Source organism: Equus quagga, chromosome 19 (genome assembly GCF_021613505.1).
Source record: "Equus quagga isolate Etosha38 chromosome 19, UCLA_HA_Equagga_1.0, whole genome shotgun sequence".
Taxonomy (NCBI): domain Eukaryota; kingdom Metazoa; phylum Chordata; class Mammalia; order Perissodactyla; family Equidae; genus Equus; species Equus quagga.
In genome coordinates this window covers 9,769,368-9,788,732 of record NC_060285.1, presented here as the reverse complement: position 1 = coordinate 9,788,732, position 19,365 = coordinate 9,769,368, and the positions used below count along the sequence as shown (strand labels likewise).

At 61.5% G+C, this 19,365-nt stretch overlaps 1 protein-coding gene across 1 annotated transcript in view; it reads left to right on the top strand.

Annotated features, from left to right (window-relative positions):
- Positions 1-19,365, top strand: part of CACNA1I (calcium voltage-gated channel subunit alpha1 I) — a 103,573-nt gene that overhangs the window by 59,231 nt on the left and 24,977 nt on the right. The window contains exons 7-16 of the mRNA XM_046646699.1: positions 940-1,032; positions 3,819-4,131; positions 6,448-6,848; positions 14,156-14,307; positions 14,981-15,166; positions 15,472-15,589; positions 16,322-16,477; positions 16,956-17,049; positions 17,721-17,923; positions 18,587-19,048. Coding sequence (XP_046502655.1) covers positions 940-1,032; positions 3,819-4,131; positions 6,448-6,848; positions 14,156-14,307; positions 14,981-15,166; positions 15,472-15,589; positions 16,322-16,477; positions 16,956-17,049; positions 17,721-17,923; positions 18,587-19,048 — 2,178 coding nt within the window. The remainder of the gene's footprint in view (positions 1-939; positions 1,033-3,818; positions 4,132-6,447; positions 6,849-14,155; positions 14,308-14,980; positions 15,167-15,471; positions 15,590-16,321; positions 16,478-16,955; positions 17,050-17,720; positions 17,924-18,586; positions 19,049-19,365) is intronic.

Genomic DNA, 19,365 nt, shown 5'->3' with positions numbered 1-19,365 from the left:
TGGGTGTGTTGCTTGATGTCTCTGGCCTCAGTTTTCCCATCTCTGAAATGGGGTAATAGCAGCACCCCCTCCTCCTTGAATGGCTGAGAATAAACCAGATGGTGTGAGCAGAGTGGTCAGCCCAGCGTGCGGTGCGTACTTGGTAAAGGTCGCTTTCATCAGTCTTCAGAGGGAAGAGCGGGGCAGGAGCAGAGGGTGGTGGGCGAGGGGAAGCCCCTGAGGAGGTGGGGGGCCTGGCCGAGGCGGCTGCTGTGAGGAACGCAGGGTCACGGAGTTAAGGGCTACAGGGCGTGCTGTGACCATGGCCCTGCGGCTGCGTTCTGGGACCCTCCAGCCCCGATAGGGTGGGTGGGCTGCTCAGGGCTCCTGCTCAGCAGTGCTGGGGTAACCCAGCATTGGTCTTGCCCAAAGCTGCTCCATCTGCCTCTCTGGAAAGGAGTGTGTAGGGGACAGAGTCGCACCAGCCTCATCACAGCCACATTCCCCAGCTCCGCTGAGCTGCACCCCACCCCTGCCAGGCGGCCATTGTTATTGCCATGTACTGAAGAAGCAGCTGAGGTTCCGAGAGTGGCCCAGCTGGTGGGCTGGAGCCAGAGTGCAGGGCCCACTGCTTCCAGCCGTACCTCCTTGCTGTGGTGGACTGGGAAGGGGGTGGGCTCTGGAGTGAAAAGGACCAGGCTTAAGTCTGGCTGCACTCCTTCCTGCTGTGTGACATTGGGCAAATGCCCTAACCTCTCTGAACCTCAGTTTCCTCACCTGGATAATGAGGATGAGAGTGGCTGCCCTGCCAAGCCCTTGTGAGAAGTATGAGAAAGCATGTGTGTAAAGCGTCCCGGCACACAGTAGGACCTCTGTCTAGGATGCTGTCTCTGCTGCCTGCCTTTCCTGAGGTCGGCCTGTCTCAGGCTGTCTCTCCTCTCTGCTCTGTCCTGGCTGCAGGTGATCACTCTGGAGGGCTGGGTGGAGATCATGTACTACGTGATGGATGCTCACTCCTTCTACAACTTCATCTATTTTATCCTGCTCATCATAGTAAGTGTCAGGGAAGCTGGGCTCTCCGGGCAAGCTCCAAGGACTTGTGGACCAGGGGACGGGGCAGGGGGGTCCTTTGGATGTCCCCAGGGAGCCCCTCAGAGCAGGACAGCTGGGTGGGAGAGTGCGAGGGGCAGTTTTAAATGCAGCCGAGCAGTGGGTGATCGAAGGGGCTCGTCTGGGGCGGCTTCTGGAAGCGTCCATCGCTTGCGATTGCCTTCATGTCTCATTTCCGGGCATTTAGTCCACCGTGTCACTCCCGCTTGCGTTTCTCTGCCTCGTAATCTCTGGGAATACATTCTTTTCATGACCTTAGCCGGGGCGCAGCCCCAGGATGGAAACTTCTCAAGAGCTCCAGCCTATCCCTGTTTGCCTGGGGCGGGAAGATGAGATGCTCTGAGACAGGGCTGCTTCCAGAGCAGTGTGTAGAGAGGAGACCAACCCTGGTGGTGACCTGGTGGAGTCCTTGAAATCCTCCGAGGGCCTCCCAGGGTGACCTGGAGATGGAGGCGGGGCTCTGTCTGCCCCCACAGAGCAGGCTCCCTTCCCGGCCGGCCCTCTTGCCTTCTCCCACACGATCTCCCCAGAGCGAGCTCGTGCACCTTGTCATGCCTGGCTGCAGCTTCAGCCACAGCACAGTCCCCCAAATGTCAAGGTGATTCGCTCCTGGAGAGTTGCTGCTGGCTCCCTGCTGCCACCAGGCTGGGTTCTCCGGTGGTGGGAGAAGACGTGCTTGGCCCTCTGGGGCAGCCCCCCTTCCTGGGCTGGTAGGACCCTGACCTGGGGGTTCAGGACAAGCTGGCAGGTGACCTGAGACATACCTGCTGCTGGCTTAGCTCCGACACTTTCTGGGGAGGCTGGGGCCTTGAACCCATAAGGAGACACCCCAGATCAAAGGAGAGGGACCCAGGTTTGGTTCAGCATCGCCATTCGTCTACTGGTTATTTCATTCCCCGGCACATTCAGGGAGCCCTGCTCTGCACCAGGCCCTGAGCCGAGCGCCGGGAACTGAGCAGAGAGTCAGGCCTGGCCCTGCCCTCCGGGGGAAGATGGGCTCCAGACAGCAGCTTAGGAGCCAAGACAGAAGGAAGCTCAGGGGCTGAGGGAGCCCCAGGAGGCCTCTAGTCCAGCTGGGAGGATGGTGGGGAGTGGGAGGTTTCCTGGAGGAGGTGATACCAGAATTGAGCCTTCAAGGCTCAAGGGGGCAGGGGCAGCCAGAGGAAGAGCCCTCTGGGCAGGGGGCGGCTGGCACAGACCCTGCAGTGGACAGAATCCTCTAGCAGCGGGGAGCATGTCCACTGGGATTGCTGGAGAAGCCTCGAATTCCAGAGAGGGGCTGCAGAAAGCTCCCTCTGCTCCTTCTGATGGAGTCAGGGGTGGGAGTCTGGGGTCGGCTGTTTCCCACGTGACCCCAGGCAGGACCCATAGCTCTCCGAGCTCCTAGTGAAAGGGGGAACAGTGAGGGTCCAGAGTGGAGCCTGAGCAACTATGCTGTCATTTACCTTCTCCTCCCTGGCCACGCAGGGTCACCTGCCCGCCTCAGGTGAGCACCCTGAGCCCCAGAGAGGTGCGGGGCCCAGCCTGGGCTGCACAGCCGGGGCAGGGCCCTCAGACCCAGATCCTCAGGGCTCCCTCTGATTGGAAAAGTCCTAAGTGCGTTTTGCCCGAGCCTCCCATTTTACAGATGGGGAAATGGAGGTCCAGCGGGGATGGAGGCCTGTGTCACCCGGGGAGGCAGCTGCAGAGGCAGGCTGGGTAGGAGGCTGACAGGTGAGTCCCCGAGGAGAGGACCCGGGCCCGCTCCTTCTCGGTGCCCCTCACACAGGCCTGGTACGGAGCAGGTCTCCAAGAGACGCTGGTGGAAGAAATGACTGAGAGGGTGAATGAGCGGGGCGTCTTCTTACCTGGGAATTTTCCCAGAGTCCTCTGGGCCAGGAAGCTCCCAACCCCAGAACCCCAGCTCCCCGGCCTTGCTGCTGGGGAGAGGAGGGAAAGTGAATCAGTAACTGGGGCTGTGGCCTGCAGGAGCCTCCTGGAGGGCAGCCTGGAGGAGGAGGAAAAGCCTCTCCCTCTCACTGGCAGGCCGCTGAGCCTGTTCAGAGGCTTAGCAAATGCCAGGGGAGGGACCTGCCCTCTGGAAACAAGGCAGGAAGGGCTGTTCTGCCTGTGGAGGCCCCGAGATAGGCGAGGCCGGGTACTCCTCACGGCCTGGGTAGCCTGAGAGGGGCTGGGCCTCCTTCCCTGGCCTCGGCGATTGTGTCCCAGACAGGAGAACGGCTGCGGCCAGGGCCTAGGGGCCTGAGAGGAGTGGGCTCGGAAGCAGACCCCAGTGGGGCCTGGGGAGCTGCCGGGGCCCCTGCCTTCCTGGGGCCTGGCCTCCTCCCGGAGCAAGGCCTCAGCGATCTTTTCCTGTCCCCACCTGTGCCTGTGCCTCTCCGTCTCTCTGGGCCCTCCCCCGCCCCCTCCTCTCTCTCCCTGTCTCCATCTGCGTCTCCCACACCCTCTGCTTCTGTCCCCTCTGAGCCTGTCTCACTCTCTCTCGCTGTCTCTCCTTGTCCTCGTCTCTCTGTGCCCTGGCTGTCTGGCCGTCTGCCTCCCTGCTCTGTCCTTTCCCTGACTGTCTTGGATCTGCCCCGGCCCCTCCTCCTGTCTTCCCTTCTGCCTCTGTATCCCTCTGCTTCCCACCCTGCCTCTGTCCCTCCATCTCCATCTCTCCCTCTCCCACTCCCCTACCCCCCTCTGTCCCCGCCATCCCCGTCCCTGTCCTCTCCTCCCGTTGGTCACAGGTGGGCTCCTTCTTCATGATCAACCTGTGCCTCGTTGTCATAGCGACCCAGTTCTCGGAGACCAAGCAGCGGGAGCACCGGCTGATGCTGGAGCAGCGGCAGCGCTACCTGTCCTCCAGCACGGTGGCCAGCTACGCCGAGCCCGGCGACTGCTACGAGGAGATCTTCCAGTACGTCTGCCACATCCTGCGGAAGGCCAAGCGCCGCGCCCTGGGCCTCTACCAGGCCCTGCAGAGTCGGCGTCAGGCCCCGGGCCTGGGGGCACCCACCTCCGCCAAGCTGGGGCCCCACGCCAAGGAGCCCAGGCACCACAGTAAGTGGCCCTGCCTCCCGCAGCCTCCAGGGGCCCCCCCAGGCCTTGTGCGCCTCCAACTGGCACTCAGAACCAGCACCGTTTGCAGACACGTGTCCCCATGTCCCCGGCAAAAGCAGAGACGCCCAGCCCCCCATCCAGTCCACACCCCTCGGTTCCTTCCACCTGTTCCCCACCACCTGCCAGTGCCTGGCCTGGGCTGGCCCTGGGCGCAAGGGACTCAGCCCCCACCCTGGGGGACTGCCCTCCGCCCTGGAAAGAAATGAGCAATTGCCTGCGCTCGGTCTTGTAGAGCTCCACAATTCCACCCCACCCCACGGCAGCCTGCATGGGCTCCTGCAGCCATGCCTGCTTGCTAGCACACCTGAGCAGGGACGTCAAGAGGCCGGGGCCGCCCTGCAAAGGCGTGGCATGCTGGGGACACCTGCCACCCTGTGATCTTGCTCGACTGTCACCGGTCCTTTCTGAGAGTTAGCACTTTCGGCTTGGAAAGGGCTGTCCATTGGTTTTCTCGTCTTCTCTAGAAAACAGTCCTGAGGAGGGGGCAGACTGAGTAATGTGATCCCCAGTTCTCAGATGAAAAACGAAGGCCCAGAGAGATGAAGGGAATCACTTAGGTCACACAGTGTGTCACCAACAAAAGCAGCATCAGGGATGTCAGTTTCCAGCTGTGCTGAGCCCACCCGTAGAAGGAGGCAAACCAGCCACGGGAGGAGGGCCCCACCCCAGGCCAGTCCTGCCCACAGTGGGTGCCAAGAAGGAGGTCAGCAGGCATCGCGGGGCTGTACCCCGGAGCAGAGGCAAAGTGTGTGACCTTGGACAGCCCCGGCCCCTCTGCATGCCTCAGTCCTCCTCTCTGTGAGGCGAGGAGGAGGCCCACGCACAGAGGGAGTCAGCCACCCTGGGCCCTGTTCTGCGGTCCTGGGAATCAGAGATTCTTGGGAGGCGCACTGGAGAATTCATGCTTAGAGCTGCCGCCCACCCGCCTCTGGGCGACAGCCGTCCAGGCCTGGTCTCGGAGGAGGCTCCAGGTGGCCGTGGGCTGGCCCAGCACGCGGACGGGGGAGCTGGGGCCTGGGCACGGCTGGCACCCGGAGTTCCTGGATGACGTGGGGAGGGGTGTTTACTGCGGGAGGGGGTGCTTCCTGCTGCCGCCCACCATGCTCTCCAGGGAACCTGTGTGGAGAGAAGTCCCAGGGGGCATCTAGAGGGGCCTGGGCCGAACTTCGTGCCTCCCCCTTCCTGGGAAATAAGTGTCAGGGGTCCAGCCTCTGGTACAGGTGGGCTGGGAGGGGCTTTGCCCTGTCCTCCGGCCCTGAGGTGGGACTGACCCCTGGGCTTCAGGCTGCCCTGCTCCGGCTCCCGGGGGTGAAGGAGTCGAAGGCCGTGTCCAGGGTGCTGGGAGGTAGGTGGAGGCGAGTGTGGAACCGAAGGGCAACCATTACATGTTTCCATTCCTTTGAATGTTGTTTTTTTTTGCTTACGCAAGCAAAACCTGCTCATTCTAGGAAAATAGACAAATACAAAGAAGAAGCTTAACCACCTGGAGAGCGCTCTGTGCCACCTCTTTGAAAGGGTTCGCGGATTACAGAGCTCGGGTCCCAGACTGGCCCTGGCCTCTCACACTCCCCTGGGCAGCCGAGGGGCCACAGCTGCTGCCCCACCCCCTGTTGGCCCCTCCTGCCTGCACCCTGGGGCCAGCCCTGAAGCTCAGCTCGTGCAGGGCAATTCCAGGGCGACACCTCCTGCCTCCTTCCCTTCCTGGGATGCCATGCCCCCCACACGCAGGCGGGAGAGCTGAGGAAGGCCGAGGCTACCCTGGCTTCCCCTGAGGGGCGTCCGCCCTCCACACGGGCTGTCAGAAGCTCCCCCCAGCCATTTCCCAGACTGCCTGATGTCACAGAGCAGGACGGTGGGATGGGCTGGGGTTCCAGGGGGGTCTGCTCGGTGACTAACCCAGGGCCGCGGGCCGGGAAGTGATGGGGCAAGGGGAGCCAGCGTGTCTGTGTGCCCAGGCCCCGCTGCAGGCCCGGCACGCGAGTGGCCCAGTAGAATCCTCCCCAGGCCTCGAGGCGAGTGCCCCTGGTCCCTGCTTCGATGTGGAGGCAAACAAACCCAGAAGGGGAAGTGTTTCCCCAGGAACCACTGGCCTCTTGGCCCCCGCGGGTGGGGCTGGCACGGTCCGGGCAGACCTGTGGGCCTGAAGCGCACGTGGGGTTGTGTCCCAGTGTTAACCCGGGGCCTGGTGTGGGCGCTGCCCCCAGGGCTCTCCAGGGTGACCCAAGGCACTGATCCTGCCCTCTGCTTGCTTTTCAGAGCTGTGCCCAGGCCACAGCCCCCAGGACCTGACGCCCCACGCGCTGGTGCAGCCCATCTCCGCCATGCTGGCCTCCGACCCTGCCAGCTGCCCCCGCTGCCAGTGCGAGGCAGGCCGGCATCCCTCGGGCCAGGAGGGCTCGGGCTCCGGGGACTCGGAGGGTGGCGAGGCCGAGGCGGATGGTGACGGGGCCCAGAGCAGCGAGGACGGCGCCTCCTCGGGGCTGGGGAAGGAGGACGAGGAGGAGCCGGCAGATGGGGCCGCCCGGCTGTGTGGGGATGTGTGGCGGGAGATGCGAGCCAAGCTGCGAGGCATCGTGGACAGCAAGTACTTCAGCCGGGGCATCATGATGGCCATCCTGGTCAACACCGTCAGCATGGGCATCGAGCACCACGAGCAGGCCAGTGGGGCTGGGCGCGGGGGGGGGGTCCGGGCGGGGTGCAGAGGGAGGGCTGGGCGCCCCGGCCCAAGCCAGCACAGTCAGCCCTGTGTGCTGAATACTCACTGAGGCTCTGTGTCCCGCGTGGCTGGGACTGGGGCCGACGCTCCCCTGTGGCCTTGGTAGGCACCCCAGGGTCCCGCCCAGAGGAGGGAGGAGCTCTGGGTGTCTGCTGAGTGGGTGCAGGAACGAACGAGTGAGGCCGCGCTGGGACTGGCGTTGCTGGGGTGGGACCCAGGCCAGTTTCTTTCCTCCTGAGCCGTTCAGCCTGCACCCCAAGGCTCCACAGCCCACCCCCGGCCAGTCCCTTCCAAGCTAACTTGCATTTGTCGCCTCTCCATGTGAGCCCTCCTGTGTATTCTCCCCAAAACAGCTGGAGTGATGTTTCCAGAGGCCAGGCTCTCCCCTGCCCCCAAACCTCCACAGCTCCCCATTGCCCCAGGACAAAACACAGACCTTTTCACTAACATTCAAGGCTCCTCATGCTGAACATACCTTCAGCAGGCGGGGCGTCCTCCTGTCCCTGAGGCCCCCACTTACTCCACCCTCCCCACAGCCCCATGGCACTGAGGGTGGCCCTGCAGTTGTCCAGCAACGGCCATCCCCATCTCCCTCCTCGGCCAGCCCTGTGGTTTCTTCCATCCTCAGCTCCGGGTGCATGGGGTGCAGGGGGTGTGGGCTGAGTTGAATGGTGTGTCCCAGGCCCCTTGGGCCAAGGCGGGTCCTACTGGGAGTTCAGGGGTGAGAGGAGTTCCGAGAAAGGGTCCCTAAGTGGGGATAGCACATGGGGAAGGGGATGGCTTCCGGGAGGTGGTGGGAGCTCTGGGAGGATGTGTACGTGAGGAGAGGGGGCTATTTGTGGGGACACAGGATAGAGGACTGTGGGGGTCAGCATAGATGTCCCCAGTCCACAGGTCACACCAGGGTGACAGCCTGGATGAAAAGTCCAGCCCTGGTTCCATTTGGAGAAACACCATTTTCTGGCTTCTGCTGCCCCCCAGCCCCTGGGTAGTTTCGCTCCCTTAATCTGCACCCCAGTCCTGTGAGGACACCCCACTTAGCAGCTGACGGCCCTGAGGCCCAGGGAGGGGATGCCACTGGCCCAGGTCCCACAGCCAGTCAGGGGCCAGATTTGAACCCACATCTTTCTGTGGCCAGGCTGACACCCCGCAGGGTTGGGATTTCCCAGGCCCCTCTGCTTCCCTGCTGCCCTCTTTCTGCGGGGCCTCCACCCTTGCCGCACCACGCTCTCATTTCCCTCTTCATTAGTTCACCAAGCGCAGGCTCCATTCAATTTACTTAAACACAGCCCCTGGGGCTGCCGACACTGGTAGGAGCTGCCGGTGTGCCAGCCATTCCGGCTTAATTAAAAGGATCTCTGGGGAGGGCTGGGGGAGGCTCTGTGTAGAGCAAAGCTGAGGAGACAGGCTGCCCAGAACCCCCTCGCCTGGGGTCCAGCCTTCTGGCCCAGCGCTCCTGGGGGAGGCCCTGCAGGGAGCAGATGCCGTTGGGCTGCTGGCTCTGGTTCCTGAGTGGGGCAGCTCCAAGGGACCTGTCATGTTGTGGTCCTGCTGCACAGAGCCGGAGCGCGGTCCCTGCAGGGGACCAGCCTCCGAGAGCCAATTGCCTAACCCTCAGGGATTTGCACGCCCGCTGCTGAAAACGGTTGCTAGCTTGGAAGTGGCCATGGTGGGAGTATTGACACCGTGGAAATTGGCATACGCTACAAAGCAGGGCTGTTTTCAGGGGCCTGTCTGCCAGCGTCCAACTGGTCCCTGCCTTCTGAGCTGGCCCCTCCAAGGCAACATGCAGGCCAGGGCAGCTGTGTCCTCTGGGTCCAGCCTCTCCTTGAACCCCTGCCCCAGCCTCAGGCCAGGCCATGGCTCTCCCCAAGCCTCCTCAGGGTCTCCCTGCCTGGCCTGTCGCCCTCTCTCCTGCTGCTGCATCCTGTCCGAGCAGCCTTCCAGCCTCGAATATGGTGGAGGCTCTTCTGTCTGGCACGGCAGGCACCCCCTGGTGCCCCCATCAGCTGGGAGAGGCTGTTTACCGAGCACCTACTAAGTGCCAGGCCCAGAGGCTGTGCGGTGTGTTGAGTCCTCACAACCACCCTCAAAGCAGCTATTGTCACCTGCCCCCTCCCCGCACGTTGAAGGCCCCTGCCCAGAGAGGTGAGGTCCGTCACTCAAGGTCTGGGTTCCGTCCCCGGTTGTGCTGTTGACTGGTGAGGTGGACTTGGGCAAGTCACTTGGCCTCCTTTAGCCAGTGTCCCCATCCGTAAATGGGCGCACGGTCCCCTCCTCACAGAGTGGCTGGGAGGGTTCCATGCATTAGGAAGCCTGGCACACAGTAGGTGTGCTCAATGTTAGGAATTATTTCTGAATCTTGTGCTGGAGCTTTACGCCTCCACCCTTGGAGTGAGTTTACCATCCACTCTCTGGAGCCTCAAAAAATTAATTAATTAAAGAAAAAGTGAGGGGGAGGGAGAATTTTTTAAAATGTTCTTTTTAAAGTCACTCGGAGCGGCAGCCATTGTGTGACGCAGCGAGCCCCGCGTGGGGCCTGCTTGGGAGTTGCCACTGTTTTTGCTCCACTCCCCTCGGCTGGCAGACTGTGCTCGGCGGGAAGTGGCCCGCCCCCCATGTTTATTCTGAGCAGCCCCACCTGAGGGGGCGCCTGCAGAGAGAGGTGGCCCCTCTCCCTCAGGGGTGGTGGCCGCAGAGGGGAGGCATCCTGGGGCCCCCTGCCACGCCCCGGCTGCCCACCCTACTGGCAGGGAGCTTGGTGTGGCCACAGGGGGGTGGCAGGTGGTGACAGTGGGACTAGCCTGGGCATTGCTTTCCTTCTCCATCGGTAAAGTGAGGCTGGCCACCCCTGCCTCTCTGGTCACGGTGGCTCGAATGAATGAGAGGTGGGATTTCGGGTGCCTGTTGCCTTTGGATGGTCACTGCTGCCACAATCACAAGGGAGTGTCCCCAGGTTCCTCGTGGCCACAGATGCTATTCCTTGCAGGGACAGGCCTGGGAGGAGGTGACAGGTGACCAGAGGGGTCGGCCAAGCAGGGGCCTGTGTGACCCATGAGGCGGTCAGATACTGCAGTCTGGCCCCTGGACAGCCCTGGGAGGAGGGCGGGCCCAGAATGGCCGTGACTGAGGCTGTGTGACAGGCGGGGGCCGGGGTCAGTGTGGGCGGCCAGATTCCCCCATCACCACCTGCTGTCACGTGTCATCACGTCCCTTCCCCATGTGATCCTCACCGCAGCCCTCTGGGGCAGGCAGGGGGAGTGTCTTAGCACCACTGGGCAGATGGGGAAACCGAGGCTTGAGTGGTGGAATGGCTTGTTCATGGTGACCGGTGTCAGAACTGGGCTCTGAGATGCTGAGGTGGAATTGGAGTTTCCACAAAGCCGACAGGAGGCAGGTAGGGAGTCGCTGCTCCTGGGAGCAGCCTCCGCCTCAGCTACCCCCTCCCAGCCTCCACCCGTCCAGGTGCATGACTCCTCCGGGCTGGGCAAGGATGCTCACCAAGCTGGACAACTGAAAGGAGGGCCAGGCTGCACGGGCAGCAGGGCAGCGGTGCAGGGAGCCCCCCTGGTGCAGGGCTAACCCAGGCTGCAGCATGGCCACTGGCTCCAGCTCCCAGGGGACTGCATTCAAGGCCTCCAGATCAATGTATGGGTCAATACAGGCTGTATTTTCTCTTCAGCAGCCCCGTAAAGTCACTGCCTACCCAGGTCTGGAGTGACTCTGGGAAGAAGGAGATAGGGTGGCTTAGTGCCTGACATTCCAGCTCTGGGAGGGCTTAGGGGAGAGAGACACCAGCATGGGCTGCAGTCAGGGAAGGCTTCCTGGAGACAGTGGCACTGGAGATGGATCCTGAAGGATGACTAGGATTTCATCAGCAAGACAGAGGAGGGACAGATGCAGGTACCAGGAGCATGAGCATCCCCACAAAGGACCCTGAGCCCTCAAGGAGGATGTGCATGTGGGGCAAGGCAGACAGCCCAGGAGGCTTGGTGGGGGGCTGTTCATCCACGATGGGTCTTGAAGCTGGCTTTATTCTTACGGCAGTGGGGAGCCATGGAAGGCTCGTAAGCAGGGCAGTGACATGTCTGTGCTGACCTGGAGCCTCAGTCAGAAAAGTGGGGCAGGTGAAGGCACCTGGGCCCTGGTGAGCGGGGCAGGCCAGGGAGAGAAGACCTGGGCTTGAGGTCTCTTCCACCACCAGCTGGTGGTGGCCCTGGGCTGTTACTTCTCCTCTCTTAGCCTCAGGTTCCCATCTGTAAAATGGGGACACTGTAGGGTGACGTTTGCGGCTTAGATGAGATAATTCATGGAAAGTGCTTAGCACTGCCTGGCCCATGGGAGACGCTCCACACCAGCTGCCATTGTCATGGGGATGGTGCTGGGCTAGATGGGCTCCTTGGGGCAGCATAGAGCCCCCTGCCCAGCCAGGCGCTTACCTACCCCTGCGGAAATGGCTGGAGGCTGGGTAGCCGGCGGCCTCCCAAGCCTGGCCTCGGGCAGGGAGGGGCTGGCCCTGCCCCTGCCCCGCTCCCTCCACCTCTGGCCTTCCCTGCAGGGTGCAGCCCCTCTCACCTGTCCTCTGACTTAACCTGGTTTGCTGCCCTTCAGCGCCTCCTCTTCCTCTGAGGGGGTCATTGCTGCCTCCCTGCAGTCTCTCCTGTCTGTCTGTCTGCCTGCTCTTTCTCTCACTTCCTGGCTCTGTCTCTGACTCCCACTGTGTCATGATCCTGGTCCTTCATTCTGTTTTTGTCTGTGTTTTTCTCTCTGTGTCTCATATCTCCACACCTGTCTTTGCCTCTCACTCCCCGCGTCTATATTTGTCTGTTTGTCTGTCTGTCTGTCTCTCTTCACGTACCTCCCTCCTTAGTCTCTCACTCATGGTGTCTGTCTGTCTGTCTGTCTCTCTCCCGCTCACTGTCTGTCTCCCAAAAAACTGCTCGCGGGAGTGATGGATGGTCCATTAGGAAAAGATTAACAGGTGTGTGCTTGACTAGAGAAACAGCTGTTGTGGAGGAGGAGGGAAGCGAGCGGGTGACCTTTCAGGGAGAGCAGAGTGGCGGGCTCTGCACATCACTCGCGGGCGGGAGTGTGTTGTGTGGCGTGTGTGGCCCAGAGCGGGGCGATCGCCATTATGGACTGTCAGCGTCCACATTTTTCATCTCGGTTTTGGCGGGCTGGGAAATTGGTGGCTCTGAGCTGCATCTGGGGCCTGGCTCAGCCGGGGATGCTGGGCCCCAGCCCCTCCCCACTGAGGGGCCCCTCTCAGGGTCCCACTCTTTTTTCAGGACCATTTTGTGAGTCAAATATAATTACACATGGAAATGGGGCCTTCTCCTTTTATCTGGGCTTGAGAGGAGCTGGCAGTTTTATTAGATTTCTCAGGCACCGGGCAGGAAGTGGGTGGTTCGGTTTTTTTTTTTCCTCGTCTCCTTTTGACCCCAAATCGCAGCAGGCCCCTGAAGTGCCCTGTCACGCAGGGTGGGCTGTGCTGGTGGCTCGGAGCTCTCCCACGTCCTCGTGCTTGCTCTGACTGGTCCCTCTGCTTGGACACCTTCCCTTCTTCTCTGTTGCCTGCCTCTCTCTCTCAGCTTTGAGGTCTCTGCTGAGATGTCACTGCTCCTGACTCCACTCATTGTTACCCCCAGCCACCCTCAGCTTCCCTCTGTTTTGACACCTACCGACTGGCTTGTTGACTTGTGCGTCGGGCTTCACCACCAGAGCCCGCACTTCTCGAGGGCAGGGACGACGTCCTGGCTCGTTCGCCACTGGCCACCCTGGGTGGCACAAGTCCAGCACGCACTGGACGCTCAGAAGACCTGTGGAATGTGTGCGGGAATGAAGGGGTGAATGAATGAATGGATGTGTTCAGGTGGGGTTTCAGTCTGTGTGACCGGAGGGCAGTTGGAGGCTGACTTGCTTGGGTGCCTGGCTCTGCCACATCCTTGCTGGTGGCTCTGAGTGAGTCAGTTCACTTCCCCGAGCCTCGGTTTCCTCATCTGTAAAACGGAGATGCCCACGGTGACCACACAGGCTGTCTGAGGCATCAGTAACTCTGTTGGGGGTCAGCTCAGCTTGGGGCTTATGGTCGGGGCTGGACGAATGGCCGTTCCCAACGTGGCTCCGGGGTGAGTAGACACCAGCGACTTCCCCAGTCTCAGAGGGGCCGTGGGGGGAGAGGGCCCTTAGCAGAGAGGTTTGGGATGAGTATCGTCTCACTCCCCGCCCCTTGCTTTATGGATGAGGAAACTGAGGCCGGGGCGGGGGTGGACCTGGAACCCTGCCCGTCATGGCCCTTGGTATGGCCTGTTTTATATACTGTGGTTGCTCAGATGGTCCCGTTTGTGGGGATGTCACCTGCTGCTAAAAACCAGGAGCTGAACAGCTCTGGGAGCAGAGGGTGGCTCTGTGGCCAGTGGGGGCTCGTCTCCTTCTGACCAACTGGTGACTTTAACCCTTCACCTCCCTGGGCCTCAGTGTCCTCCTCTGAGAATTGGGTGAAGTAGGCCCCGCCGACAGGGCAGTCAGGTGGATTAAGAGCCATCGCGGCACACAGTTGGTCTCCGTCCTCTTTTCACAGGGCACGGGGGTCTCCAGCCACCGGCCGTTGCTGGGGAAGGGCTGGGTAGGGCGGTCTGCACAGGCAAGGGTTAAGGGCAGGAGCCTCGGAGCCAGGCTGCCTGGATTCGAGTCCTGGCTCTGCCCTGTGGTAGCTCCGCAGACTGAGGCAGCGTCTGCCTTCTCTGAGCCGCTTCCTCGCTTGCAAAGTGGGCTCTCGTGAGGGGCTGAGTGACATGACGCCTGTGAAGTGCACGGAACAGGTCCTGCACACACTCACTAAACGGGCTGGGGCGGGGCGCCGGGGAGTCTCCACCATCACCGGCCTGCCGCTGTCTTGCTCTGTGTCTAGCCGTGTGACCTCAGGCTGGTTTCTGTGCCTCAGTTTCCTCACCTGTGAAGTGGGTATCATGATACCTCCTTTAGCGCTTGGCATCAGCATCATTTCCAAATCTGCAGAAGGTCAGTGGACCTCTCAGGACAGCAGAGTCGCAAAGCTCTCAAGGCCATTGTGTAGGGGACAAGGTGGAGCTCCAGCAAGGACACTGGCCTCCCAGGACAGGCAGCCAGGTGGCAGGGCCTGGCCTCCCGCCTCTCTAGGGGTCCTAGAGCCAGTGGGCATCCAGAAGGGATCCATGGCTGCCCTGGGGCCTGACCAGGTCCCTATCTCCTGCCCCACCGGCCCCGCAGCCCGAGGAGCTGACCAACATCCTGGAGATCTGCAACGTGGTCTTCACCAGCATGTTCGCCCTGGAGATGCTCCTGAAGCTGGCCGCCTTCGGGCTCTTCGACTACCTGCGCAACCCCTACAACATCTTTGACAGCATCATTGTCATCATCAGGTGCCGTGCCCGCCCCCCGCAGGCTGTGGGCCCAGAAGCAGAGGGGGGAGGTGGGAGACCTAATGCACTGACTCCAGCCAGTAAACAAACCACGTAAGACCAAAGGAAACCAATTACACTGAAAAATACTTATCGATACAGTTAAGACTTTGTGATTTAGCGGTATACGTGCCTCTGGATTAACGCATGAAATAGCAAGATCTAGCAGCAGGGATGAGCAGAAATAATATTCGGAAATACCTGCAGCAACCGGCACGTGATATAAAAATATCAGTGATTTTGATTGGCCCCAAAGTCATAGGAACTACTAATTCTGTGTGGTTTGTTGTTTACGTTCATAATCAAAAGAATGTTAAATCTCAAAAAAGAGGTTGTGACCTTCATGGACCTCCTGAATTCTAGACATAAACTTCTTGGGGGGTGTCCGTGGACTCTGCTCAGGAGCCCCTGATTTATTATTTATTATGATTTATGATTTATGATTATTTGTGCCATGGAACGCCAACGACTGTGAAATAATCTTGGTTGAATGAATGAATGAATGAATGAATGGAAACTCCGTCTCTCCATCCTCCTGGCCTCTCCTTCTTCCTCTGCCCTCCTCTCCTCCCGTCCTCCTGGGATCCCTCCTGCCTCTCTCCCCTCCCACCCCCGCCTGCCCCTCGGGCTGCAGCATCTGGGAGATCGTGGGGCAGGCGGACGGCGGCCTGTCGGTGCTGAGGACCTTCCGGCTGCTGCGGGTGCTGAAGCTGGTGCGCTTCATGCCCGCGCTGCGCCGCCAGCTCGTGGTGCTCATGAAGACCATGGACAACGTGGCCACGTTCTGCATGCTGCTCATGCTCTTCATCTTCATCTTCAGGTGAGCCCTGCCCACACTGGGGATCACACCTGTGGAGCCTGCGAGGGCCGTGGGCAGGGGCCCCGGGGGAGAGTGGCTGGTTGAACTTCTCTGGGCAACACCCTGGACCTGAGTGTGACTCCTGGCACCATCCTTTAATCCCCTATGGCTCTGGGCGGCAACCTCCTCTCTGAGCCTCAGTGTTCACGTCTGTAAAATGGGACCAGGGCTGCCCCCTCCCATCTTACTCTGAGAATGAAACAAGGTGGGTGGGCAGAGAGCTTGATGTGTGTGTGTCCCTTGAGCCACCTCCATCCCTCCCCCAGCATCCTCGGGATGCACATCTTTGGCTGCAAATTCAGTCTGCGCACAGACACGGGCGACACGGTCCCCGACAGGAAGAACTTCGACTCCCTGCTGTGGGCCATCGTCACTGTGTTCCAGGTGAGCAGCAGCCTGTGTCCGTGTGCTTCAGGGGAGGGGCTTCTCCCAGGCCCGCCACCCAGGATCACTCTTCAGAGGTGTCACCAGCCTTGGAGGATCTGGAGAAGAGGGGCAACCTGGCAGGGAGGCCCCTCAGCTCCAGCCTCCAGGGGGCAGGCCCTGGGTGCGAGGCCAGGCTGGTGCAGCACTGACTCGGGGGCTGGACTGACTGTGGGGCACCCATCCCTGCCCCTCCACTCCTGCCCCTCTGCTTGGGCATGTTAGGATTCTTCTCTGAAACTAATTCCTTCCGTGTAATGTGGGCTGGTTCAATGAGTATCCATATACAGGTGCAGTGGGTGCAGAAGGAGCAATGCGAGGAGGAAGGGTGGGCCCGTGTCCGGCAGCTGGGGCATGAGCAGTAGAGTGTGCTGAGAGGCTGGGTTGTGGGAGCAGCCAGGAGGGAGCACCGGTCAGTGGGGCATGAGTGTCAGGGCAGGAGTGTGCAATGCAAACCCAAGAGTGTGGGCAAACTGGGGGCAGCGGGCAGAGCAGCGCGTGTGTGAGGAGGGCGGGCACGCCCCGGCTAGGGCCATGACGTATGAGGACTGTGAGCCCGGGTGAGAGGATGCTGCAGTTGTGCATGGGCTGCAGCGTTCCTGTAGCTGTGCCAGCCGCTGGGCTGCTCGGCCCTTGGGGCTGGGCTGGGGCCTGGGGGCACTCTGGGGCTCAGCCGTGTCCCCTCCCCCACAGATCCTCACCCAGGAGGACTGGAACGTCGTCCTCTACAACGGCATGGCCTCCACCTCCCCCTGGGCCTCCCTCTACTTTGTTGCCCTCATGACCTTCGGCAATTACGTGCTCTTCAACCTGCTGGTGGCCATCCTGGTGGAGGGCTTCCAGGCAGAGGTGACTGTGGCCCTGGTGGAGGAAGCACCCCCACGGGGCCTGCACAAGACTGGATGTGGGGCAGGGGTCCTGGGTGGGGGAGGACTGCAATTCAAACATCTAGCAGGCAACAGGTCCCCAAAGGATGGGGTGCCAATGAGGAGATGAGCTTCCCATCATGGGGAGCATGCAAGTGGAGGCTGCATCTGGGATCCCTGCCTCTCCCCTAGTGGTGTAGGATGAGGCCTCTCCATCTCTGAGACTCTGAAGCCCCCAGGATCTGGGATTCTGGATCCTGCCGCCTGCATTCTCTGAGGCAGTGGGGACACGTAGTCTGGCAGATGTGGGTTTGTGGTCTAGATCCTCGTTAACTTCTTACCCCCCTTTTCTGAGCCTCAGTTCCCCATCCGTAAAATGGAGGTGAAACACCCTTGAAAAATTCGGGAGGGAGGGAAGGGCTGAGCTGACTTGCATTCCAACGTGAGGGACGGTCTCCCAGGGCGACGCCAATCGCTCCTACTCAGACGAGGACCGGAGCTCATCCAACATGGAGGAGTTTGACAAGCTCCAGGAGGGCCTGGACAGCGGTGGAGGTAAACAGACCTCTACTTGTCAGCTAGGGGGCCAGGACCCTGCCCCAGAGATCCAGGTGGGCAGAGGGCACAGGGTCCGGCTTCCCCTCCAGCTCAGGATCTGGGGCTGCTAATTCTCTGGTTGTTGTTTACATTCACAACTGAAAGAAATGCTAAATCCAAAAAGAGGTCAGTGACGTTTGGGCCCTCCTGAATTCTAGCCACTGGAGTGGCTGCAGCCCACTCACACCCTCCACATGGTGTGGCCTGTTGGGAAGAGCCTCGGGCCTCGGGACACCTGGCTTCTGGTCCTGTCTGTCACCACTGGGCAGCATAGAACCTCCCCCACCCAGGCTGTGTCCTTCTCAGTAACCGGGCTGGACAGTCTCTGCCTTGCTTCCTGCAGTGGGCGCGGGAGTGAGGTTCCCGTGCTGGGCGAAGCTCAGGGCTGTCCCTGAGCACAGAAGGCAGGGGAGCCACTAGTCCAAAAATTAAGCTGAGAGCCCTGCAGGCAGGGCAGAGGGGAGGCATATGTGCTGGAGTCCAACCAGGAAGACTTCCTGGTAGAGGAGGTCTCCCCAGAAAAACTCTCCATTTTTGTCACCCTCCATGTCTCTTTCTTTGTCTCATGGCTTCTTCTGCTCTTATTCTGTCTGTCTGCCCCTCCCTCTGTCTCCATCTCGCCCCTCCAGATCCCAAGCTCTGTCCAATCCCCATGACCCCCAATGGGCACCTGGACCCCAACCTCCCTCTGGGTGGACACCTGGGCCCCGCTGGGACTGTGGCCCCTGCCCCCCGCCTCTCACTGCAGCCGGACCCCATGCTGGTGGCCCTGGGCTCCCGCAAGAGCAGTGTCATGTCACTGGGGAGGGTGAGCTACGACCAGCGCTCCCTGGTGAGTCCTTGTGGGGCGCTCTGCATGGCTACCCCCTGCTGGGGGGGTGTTGAGGGACCTTGGGCGCTAGTGCCTGCCTGTCCAGCCTCGGACTGGTACCTAAGCTAAGGACACCAGACCGTCCAGCCAGAAGCAGCCAGGGACCATGTCTGTCGCATTCCTGGGTGCCTAGGGCAGGGCTGGCAACAAGGAATGAATGAATGAATGAATGAATGAATGATGCCAGTAGATCTGGTGTAGAGAACTGGATCTTCATCTTAGCTGTAACGTGTAGGGTAAGGAGCTGGGCTTTGGCATCAGGCAGACCTGAGCTCGAATCCAGCCTCTGCCACTTCCGAGCTATGTGACAACGAGCAAGTTACAGCCTTTCTCTGAGCCTCAGTTTCCTTACCTGTAAAATGGGAAGCTGCCCCAGCTTGCTGTACCTTTCTCAGGGGAAGTGAGGTGGCAGGAAGGGATGTACCCACACTGTGGACATGCCCACACGTCCACACATGTAGATGGAGTGAGAGGCAGGGCAGAGAGAGGACCCCTGGGCCTGGTCAGTTCTGTCGCCCACGGGCCAGGCGGTGGCCCTCTCAGGCCTCAGCGGCCGTGCAGGCTGCCTTCAGGCACAGCTGTGGGCTGTGGCGGCGCTGACCGGAGCCCCCCGCTTCCTCCCAGTCCAGCTCCCGGAGCTCCTACTACGGGCCGTGGGGCCGCAGCGGGGCCTGGGCCAGCCGCCGCTCCAGCTGGAACAGCCTCAAGCACAGGCCGCCGTCGGCCGAGCACGAGTCCCTGCTCTCGGGGGAGCGCGGCGGCGGGGCCCGGGCCTGCGAGGGCGCCCGGGAGGAGGGGCCGCCGCGGGCTGCGCCCCCGCACGCCCACCACGCGCTTCACAGCGCCCACCCGGCGCACCGTCACCGCCACCACCGCCGGACGCTGTCCCTCGACACCAGAGACTCGGTGGACCTGGCCGAGCAGGTGCCGTCTGTGGGCGCCCACCCCCGGACCGCCTGGAGGGCGGCGGGCGCGGTCACCGGGCACGAGGACTGCAATGGCAGAATGCCCAACATCGCCAAGGACGTCTTCACGAAGATGGACGACCGCCGGGAGCGCGGCGAGGACGAGGAGGAGATCGACTACGTGAGCGCGGCGGGATCCCAGGGGCGGTCCTGGGACAGGGGGAGGATCCGCGAGGTCCGAAGAGGGGGCTGAGGGCGGGGCTCGAGGGGGCGGGCTCGGCAGGGGCGGGGCCAAGCAGGGAGGGCTCCAGGTGGGTGAGCCCGGGGCAGGCCGGCACTGCCTATGCCTGAGCTGGGCCCGCCACTGGGAGAGCAGCCCTCCCTGCCTGCCCCGCGTGGAGCGAGGGTTCTGGTTTTGCTGGGACAGTTCGGAGGTCATCCGGTGGCCTCAGTTTGCCAGATGGCCCAGGTGGGCGCAGATGGGCAGTTCTGCGCGGC